Source organism: Odontomachus brunneus, unplaced genomic scaffold, assembly GCF_010583005.1.
Source record: "Odontomachus brunneus isolate Ranch 3 - 2012 unplaced genomic scaffold, Obru_v1 Obru_scaffold_014, whole genome shotgun sequence".
Taxonomy (NCBI): Eukaryota; Metazoa; Arthropoda; class Insecta; order Hymenoptera; family Formicidae; genus Odontomachus; species Odontomachus brunneus.
The window spans coordinates 2664203-2673671 of record NW_022639464.1 but is presented as its reverse complement, the minus strand read 5'-3'; the positions used below and the strand labels follow the sequence as shown (position 1 = coordinate 2673671).

At 44.2% G+C, this 9469-nt stretch overlaps 1 protein-coding gene across 1 annotated transcript in view; it reads right to left on the bottom strand.

The window, feature by feature from the left end:
• LOC116841198 (cell adhesion molecule 2-like) overlaps positions 1-5229 on the bottom strand; it is a 95405-nt gene extending 90176 nt beyond the window's left edge. The window contains exon 1 of the mRNA XM_032808853.1: positions 3706-5229. Within this exon, the coding sequence (XP_032664744.1) occupies positions 3706-3766 (61 nt within the window). The 5' untranslated portion in view covers positions 3767-5229. The remainder of the gene's footprint in view (positions 1-3705) is intronic.
• Positions 5230-9469: the final 4240 nt, after the last annotated feature.

Sequence of the window (9469 nt, the reverse complement as noted above, 5' to 3'; positions counted from 1 at the left end):
ATATATATACACGCACACATATCCGGAAAGGAAAGCGTTTTTCTTGCGCGCTTACACCATCGACAGAACGCTGGCCGACTTGGGCCGAGTTATGAATAATGCATGCGATAAATTCGCGTCGCACGCATGCAAGCGCGCCGGTAATTCCATTAGCTGTACCATTTTATCGCCCGATACCGCGGATTCAATTGAGTAACTCCTTTCACGCCGTCAAGTACCATTCCATTATTTCCTGCGACCGCCCTACGCCACGGCAAGTCGGCGAGCGCGGAGGCGTGCGGTATACAGTATGCGATCCCAATATTTCTCGCGCGCGATAAATGTCTTGTGGGGATGTGTTAACTGGTTTATTAATATCTATAGTTGCCCCGCCGCCTCGTCCATCATTGATACGGCAAGACGTTCTCGAGATATTTTCAGAATGGCACAAGTATTCCTGTATTATTACGTCGCTTTACTCGGAAACTGGGATCGGGGAACCGATTTCACTACACTTTGTCGTTGAATCGTGTCAGTTATAGTCGTGGTCGCGATCAATAATCGGAGCTTGATGAAAATATGTTGAAGCATTAACGTTCACGCTGCGTTGCAGATTGCATCGAACGAAAATGTGTTAATATTCTATAACTCTGTGCGGAGTATAAGCTGAATATGCCAGTCATAAGGCTTCACCACTGAATACTGCAAAGTATGACATACGTTTATGTTACACATGACACCTTTGCTGCACGGTATTGGCATACGATATATGCGCAATGGGTAACGGGCGGTAACGATCTACAGTTACCTCCTGCCACCGCATTCGAGGCGCAAATATTATATTTACACGAAGCAAAAAATCAACGCGATGTTACAAACACGTTATATTATATTATATTATATACGCGTCATATTGTATTATATTAATATACTCGACGTTTCGCGGAATGACACATTTTCCGTGTCCGACGTAGGATTATGAAATCTCGCGCCACGTGATATTTTTTACTTGATTATCGAGAATTAAAAATTACCACTCGTACACTATTTATCGGCTTAGATAATTTATTACAAGGCGTGAATATAAATAGGAAACTAGGCGGGTAAGAGAGGGTTAAGTGGCGAGAGACGATAATAGCGGAACTTCACACATAGCTAAAGTGCCACGCTATAGCTTCATTCACTCGTGCGATATATATCGCGATACCACGTATTTCATCTTTTCCTTGTATCGGACACTGCTATCGACTCCGCTACAGGCGTGTATTTTAGATTGGAACAGAAACGAGCCGCGCGTCTTTCTTTCTTTTTGCTTCTCTAACGTTTCAAACAATTGATAATAATCCGTCTCCTTCACGCGATATGTGGTGTTATCTCGTTATTTTCGTTCGCGACGTTCTTTTCCTCTCTTTAGGTAAGCACTCATTAATCATTCTAATTTATCGGCGAAATGGCGAGAACTGTACGATCTTATCTCTTCTACGGCCTCGCATTACAGTCAGCGCTAATTACGTTTCTCGCAATGCTTCAAAGATCACTGACGATTAGGTAGTTACGTAATCGCATAAGTTATGAAATAATCATGAAGAATTCCATACTTCAAGCACCGGATTTTTTACTTTTTAGATAATCTATTGTAGTTAGTTGCATGCCCACATAAACTATAGACTATTGCGCGTTTCACAATATGTATAAAGATATGTATACTCAATATAAAGAACGCGCGTTTAAATAAAATCGATTATAAATGTATGTAACTTAAAAGAACGCGCTGCACCGACATCATATAGATTTGTCATCACGTAAAATTACAAATATTTACACAGAATGAAAATACGAAAGTGTCCATGTATGACGGAGTATCCCATGTTACGTAAAAAAATAAAAGAAACTTCTACAAAATTTCTTTTTGCTTTTGATCTAATATAAGATATTTCTCATATATCTACATTTCCCTCCGGATAAGTATTTGCAATCCTATACGACCAAGTAGAAAGACAGTGCAAAATACAAAGCCGCATTATATCGGTATCCAGTGTCCTGTTAATAACTGGATAATTAAGTACCCTCTTCCAAATGTCGCAAATTTAACTCCTTGCTCTATTTAATGGGAAGTAAATCATTCCACAACTAACACGTTGAAGATATCATGTGTATCTTGAGTCACGAAGTAATCTCTATACATCTTAATTAAGTGATCATGTAATACAAAACGGGCATATATAAACCGCGGTATTTATTCGCCCTGGCTAAAACGCGGAGTGCGGTATCATGTTCTTCTCTCATTCTCCTTACCGTCTCACAAAAAATTCGGTGTTTTATACTAACGCAATTTCGTCATCTATCTGCCTAATCGCCATCCGCCCAAGTTGCACTTTGTAACTTACACCTATCACCGTGAGGTTGTTATTTCTTTCGTTATCAATCTTCTCGTTCTCATCGCGAGCAATTACAGTTTCTATCTCGGTTACTTGCCAATAATACAAATTACGAAGCAATTTCGCCTCTGCATCTGTTCTGCGCAAAGTGCAAACTAAAATTTTCATTTTGGCGCGCGGTAATTTTTCTTCTATGAAGTCTCAGTTCAGCAAACGATCGTCTCACGAAACATGCACAGGCAATTTCGTGAAGAATCGCGCAACATATTTCTTGTACAACAGCAGCCATCGTTTCTATGCGCTCATCTCCCGTCAGAAATCTAAATTATAAATCTTCTTCCTCTCTTTCTCCGTTTACGTTAACTGCATAGCGAATAGTGGTGCAGGATCGCGTACGAATATCGCAGGCAAACAGCAAACAATCGACTTCCTCCCCGTTTACGAACCGCAAACATGAGTCATAAATCTCTACGTTTCTTTCCCCCTATCTCTCTCCCTCTTTGACTAGAACAGCACTCGTAAATCTCTCTCCCTCCCCGACCGGCGAATGTCGCGTCGCAATTAATGTAATTAAGCTGAATCTCAATTATCGTAGACGCGGTAGACGAGATTTTATCTGTGTCATGAAGCGTCGTTTCGTTACTTCCTATGTGCGAGCGTATCTTACAACACGCGAAAAGCTTATTGCATTCCATTCCGTTTCTGTCGTTCTTATTATTCCAGTCTCTCTCGCGCTAACACACCTACTGATATCGTCATTAGACAACTATGCATAGCAGCGACGTTGATCATCATCGTGTGAATGTTTGCAAAATAAAACAGTAAAGAAGTAGAACGTAGTAGAAGTAGAACAGAAGACGTTGCAGAATGAAAGTTGAATTTCCTTATTTTTTCCACACTTTCTATCCACACGCAGACGTCAGTGTCACTAACGTTGGTATGTCCTAAATACGAACAACGCAATCACGTCAACGACTTGAGCAATTTTCGATCTAACCGCGAAGATGTAACGACATCTTCGCGTTATCTCCACGAGAGTCGTTAACGAGTCGTTAAGCGACGGAATAGTTGTCGATGTTTTCTGCCACTAGATTATATTTCCCGTACGAGGTTTTACGTCGAGAGCTGCCGAGAGAGCGCTGAGAATCGGAGCGTTGAGCGAAGAAGAGTACTAATAGCAACTTAAAGATACCCGTTGTTCTTTTCCTTCACGATTCCGAGCGCTCTTTGACGATTTCCCCATCGCCGTCCTAATACCGCGTACACACGCTACGTTCATCTCGTTTACTCGTCGAGTAGCGCGCGGCACGGGTCATGCAAGATGATTAGACAGCGGCGAGGTAATTACCTTCCGTGCACATGAAGAGTATGGCAGCAATCGAGAGCCTCGCTTGCCATCTCAGAGCCATTTCCGCGATTGTTTGGTGGTACGCTTGCACTTCGATACTTTGAAACGATTCACATCATCCACGCAGAACAACTGCTACCACCATCCACTCACTGATACAGCACACCAGGCGATCAGGCGATAAGGCGAGGTCTTATCGCGTCTTGCCCCGGCTCTTGCGCCGATCAACACACAAATACCGTCACGAAGAATCGGCCGGGTCCGCATCCGTCGCGAGAGACGAGACGGTCGGACGTCAGTTGAACGTGACAACCGATCCGAGACTCCAATCCGCCCGGCACGATCACGGATAATCGGCGGAAACGGCGGTGCCCTATCTCGAGGTGCCTGCGAGACGCTACCCCGTTCCGATGATGCGCGCGTGCATATCCTCCGCAAGTTAGGTGGTATCCCCCTACCACGTAGGGACAGTCACCACGTAGGCGATAACGCGCGTGGAAATGATTATGGCGAAACTTTGGACGGGCGGTGCGCCGCGTGCCGCGAAACTTTCCACCTGTCGTCGTTGTCCGCCTAGCACACTCTGCTCGCACACTGCCCTCGGATAACGTCCTCGCCGCCCCACTCGCCCCCTTCACCACTTTCGCACTGCTCTTCACGCGGTGTCAACTCGGTTTAGATTCCTCGACTCCTGGACGTTCTCCAGTGGATATCGAAGCCCTTTGGGGACCCGAGAACTCGCACTTCGAAATTGGGAATTGGACAATTGCTCCCGGTAAGGGACGCTAACGGGTCGCAGTGACCCTTTAAAGGGCGCTCCCAGTCGGCGTCGCGCGAACGCGCGCGGTCCGCATCGTCGCGCGGGCAATCCCGAAAATCGGAAACCGCGGCGGAGTCGCGGCACACATAGCGGGACGCGGCTTCATCTCTCGAGAACGACTCTCTCTCGCAACTCTCTCTTCCTCTCCTCGAGTCTCTCCGCGATCGACACTGCGGGCCGGATCGTCCGGAGCGGCCGATCGATCGATCGCGTCTCACTCGCGAGTCGATTCGAAAGCAACGACGGGACGCGCTCCTATTTGTCCTTGCCTCCTCGCCTTCTCGGGAGGCTGTGCTTCCTTGCACAGAGACAGAGAGAGCTTTTCAGGTCCAGTCACAGCAGGGAGGTTCTCCGTTCGCCGCGTAAGCGCACCCGTCAGCCACGTCGGGAAGCCTCTTTTGCGACCATTAATAATTCATCGTCCGAAACTGTTCCTCGGGTTTACCGCCTCGTTTCCCCTTCTTTACTTTACTTTATTCTTTTCTTTTCTTTTCTTTCCTTTTCTTGCGGTCGTCACTTCTCCGGCTCGGTCTCGCCGCGACTACGTCTCGACGATTAAGCCGGAACTCCACCCGCCGCGGGTTTCCATGTCGATCCTGGATCGCGCTCCGTTGCTCCGTGTTATTTTAAGAAATCGTCACGACGGTCGTACGCGTACGCGACATTGTATATAGCATAACGGCACGCACCACGTCTTGTTTCGGTGGCAGATTTACCCTGACTGGGGAGATTCTCGGCCGTGGGAGCATGCGCGTTTCCGATCCACCCCCTGTGACGGTGGAAGCGCGCAGAGCCTCTACGGATACACACGTACACACGGAGACTCTCTCCGGTTCTCTCTCTCTCTTTCTCTTTCTTTCTCTTTCTCACATCCAGCAGGGAGGACGTCGACACACGTTCGTCCTGGGGCGCGTACGCACACGCACGCATCCCTTCATGTGTGTGGTGAGGTAAGGGAAACCCCTTCCCCCTTCTGTCTCTCTCTCTCTCACTCTCCTCCCCCTCTCGCTTCCTGCCACCCTCTCTTCTCACCCTCGTTCCTCACCCCCCAGGACGTACGGCACTGTGTGTCACGGGCAGAAACTGTGGCAGGGCGTGCAAGGAGTGCAGAATCAAGGTACGAAATCTACGGCACTCTTAGAGCCGTTGCGATGGGCTTAAAGATTTACTCGCGTCTCCACGTACTTGTCAATCCAATCACGAATATGGCGGTCCCTCGTCTGCCAGCCTCGAGATTTCTCTTTGCCGATATATGAAGAGTTCCGATGACGGCCTGACAGCATTCTAAAAATTTTCCCTTGATATTCGCAAATCCAAGGAGATCATTTGCAGTCGAACATGGGAGAGCGTGCTGCAAATTCTCGTATCAAATGAGACTAATCGATAATATATTAGCAATTCGCGAATTCGCACATGGAGAAACAAGATTGATTGAATTATCCTAGTAAGTGTACAACTCTCAATGTATTTTGGTTGAAGAAAACAGGATTTTTGGTTCCTCAGTTGGCATAACGACGAAAAATTCTGCTTCCTTCAATCAAAGCACGCATTTCATTGTGTCATTGTCATGTTAATTAAGTATGCAGAGTAAACAACAAAATTTCATTGTTAACATTGTTGAATATTGAACTTTAAAAGCTGCACCAATACTGTTTCCGATCATATCTTTTATTATTTTCTAAACCTTTGAATTTTTGCACAGGATAATTTCTGTTTCATCTCCAATAATTCCCGATAACATCAAACGGATACGATTACAGAGCATCGTTTTAATGCGTAAATTTAAATGTCAAAACCAACACACACATACACACACAAACCAGCTGACACAATTATGATATAATATTAATTATCAAAGGCAGAAAAGATAGCGCGATACTCAAGGATCACACACATATATACGCGCGCGCGCACACACACACGCACACACGTTCTTTTTATCTCCCCAGCTTATCCAGCTGTACCCGTACATAATCTTGCTTTTCCTTATATACGTTGCGCAATTGCATTCTTCTTTATTTTCCACGTTTTATTCACATTTCCGAATGTCGATGCTCTTGAACAATAAGAATCAGATTTATTCTCAGCCACGGGAACGATACGCCGAGAAAGCAAGTAACACGAACTCGAGCAATGTGACTAAAAGCAACAAGAATGCGAATTATAAAGGAGCGGGTAATGTGAAAGGGACGTTGCGGGAATACGAATAAACCGCATAAAAGTTTCGGAGTATACTTAAAGAACCGTACGCGATACCTACGTGCAGATGCTATCAAGGATCTAGTTGAAGTGCTTATCGACATCCGAAAAGCACGCAGACTTGTTCCTTCATTTTTTTCTCTCTTCTCTCACCGTTACTGCACGGTACGTTATCGATCACGGGACGGCGTTATTTGTGAAAATTAGTACGATATTGCAAAAGATATCAAAATTATAGCGGTTAATAATTATTTTTATCTAGCAAATGTACATCGCTGTGGGATTAGTCTCGCTAATTAGTAATCAATGTCACTAATTGAGAAGTAATGCTCGTGTATTCCTCTCAGTCGCATTGATCGACGAACGTCGTTGAAATACGTACAAACGTAGACGTGTTGGTGCGGGTAGAATTTCTGTTCCCCGAAAAACCTAATACCGCGCGAGAATCGACAGAACTGATCATATCATCAATGATCCAATTGATATAGGCGGATATGTCAGCAGTGCTTTCAAAGTATGTCAACGGTGCATGAACTTTTTGCGCGAAAGTGTTATTGGTAATTTTCAAAATTGCTCGTATTTTTATTTCACCGGATATATCGACCCGCGGTCGTGACGGGCGTTATTTTTGCGCGGTGAGGCAACGTTGAAAAATAACGGCATAAATTCTTACAACAGAGAAGGAGAGACACAATGAATACGAATCGAATTAAGAAAGAAGTACAAAACATTAATGATTTAAGAGTGCAGACAGCCGAGGTTACTCTCAAGCATTCATTAAATCGCGTTTTCATATTAGATACCAGAAAGGGAGCGAAGGAGAAAGGAAAAGAGAGGACGAAAGAAAGCTATGGTAATAATGGCTTAATAGTCAATTAATACATTAGCGGTATTTTTTATTAAAACGTCGCAAGAGAATCTTCCGATAGCTAGTAAAATGTATTATAATCTTTAAGCCAAGTTCGTTCGCTAACTAAAATCGATGGCCTTTCTATTGTTGGAGATCTCAGTTTCGCGCGTTCGGTTCATATTTATATCTTATTTCCAGTTAACTGAGCCCAAATGTGAAACCGAGGTCCGCGACAATAGAAATAGGAACATATTAACGAACAAATGTCGCGCTTCATTCCGGCCGTTGTAAAACAGCGTATTTACCATCGAAATGCTAAAGCGTAAATCTAAACGTTTGTTTATGTGGGACGCGCGGCCGATTTGCCCCGTAAATTTGCCGCGCTTCAAAACTTTTAACCGGTTTACGCGCCGCGACAAAATAGAAGTAAATATCGCGGGAGATTTCCCCGCCGTTATTCGACGCGACTTAACGTGGTAGAATTGGAAACTGTGCATTGAAAATACTTCATCGTTTGATTTACGTTTGCATGTATCATCGCTTTTAAGCTGCCAGCAGTAATCAGCCGAACGCGGCCGACCACCATTTCCCTCGATAGCGCTTTTTCACGCGGTGAAACTTTTACTTCTGTTTCGGCGCGGATGGAAATTCTGTCAGCCCGGGTCCCACGTGTAACAACCATTAACGTTCTCAATCGTGAACACATTTTCGCTTGGGCTGTGAAAAAAACAAACGTGTATTTTTATAGTTGTCCGACACTGGCAGGATTCGTGCGCACGTTTGAGCTATGACTTGAAGTCATACGTCAGTCTGACGTTATCCTCTTTAACGCCATTTAATCGCTCTTAAGATAATTAGTACGAGTTAGTCACGAATTGCCGCGCCCGAATATCAAAAGCGTATTCCTGTTCGAAATTTAGCAAACCGTTTCTGACACACAGTTCGGTCATTCACTTGTCTCCGTATATCGCCCAAATCTTCTGTCGAGTTTGCGTTGCAGTTTTATTTTTGCGATAATAAAAATACATAAGACGGTGAAAGTGTATCTTCATGTTTTGAAATTGATACTGTCACTATCACTCGAGAAGTCTGGACAACGTTTCTTCTTAACACGTTACAAGTGCCATATCTCAGAATTAGCATTTATAGATTGGAAATAGCAATACTTCTAATATTAACTTCCAATTCTCATCCATTGACGAAGTTCGAATGAGCTTTTTGGCTACAGACAACTCAACATATACAAGAAATATCTAATGTTATATGAGTGTCATGATAGCTCAAACTCAGATCTTGACGAAATAGTACTATTAAAGAACGGATAAAAGGATATATATTATTTGGTGGTTATGAAAAATTCTAAAAAAAGAGTAATCGAAAATAACGTATAGCAAATTTAGTATAAATTCACTTTTTCCTCTGAGTATATAAAAAATTCGGCACACACACACACACCGGAAGAGTTGACTTTGCTCATCGGAACTCTCCGCGTTTTCTTTACAGCTCGATTTCTTGTCCTGGTGAGTCGTTCAGGCCTTCGGGATGGTACATAATGCATAATTAATGTGTATAGATCGACAACATTTCTAGAGCCCGAGTAAATATTCGGGCGGCCATGGTAAGGTCGTGCCGCGCTGAGGCTTTAAATATTAACTCACGTCTCCATTTTGCATGTCGACACGATCATGGGATATATTGGGCAAGGCAAGCCTAAACGATCATGCGATATTGCAGTATGTCAGTGGTTGGAGCAGCGAGGCGTATTCGCACGAAAGTACGCCATGTGTTCACGTGAAATACGTAACATTACTTGGCTGGATGAAGCGCAAGTGACGCTATCGCGGTAGACATACATTATTAATCTCCTAAGACGAATATTCCAAGACCGATGCGTT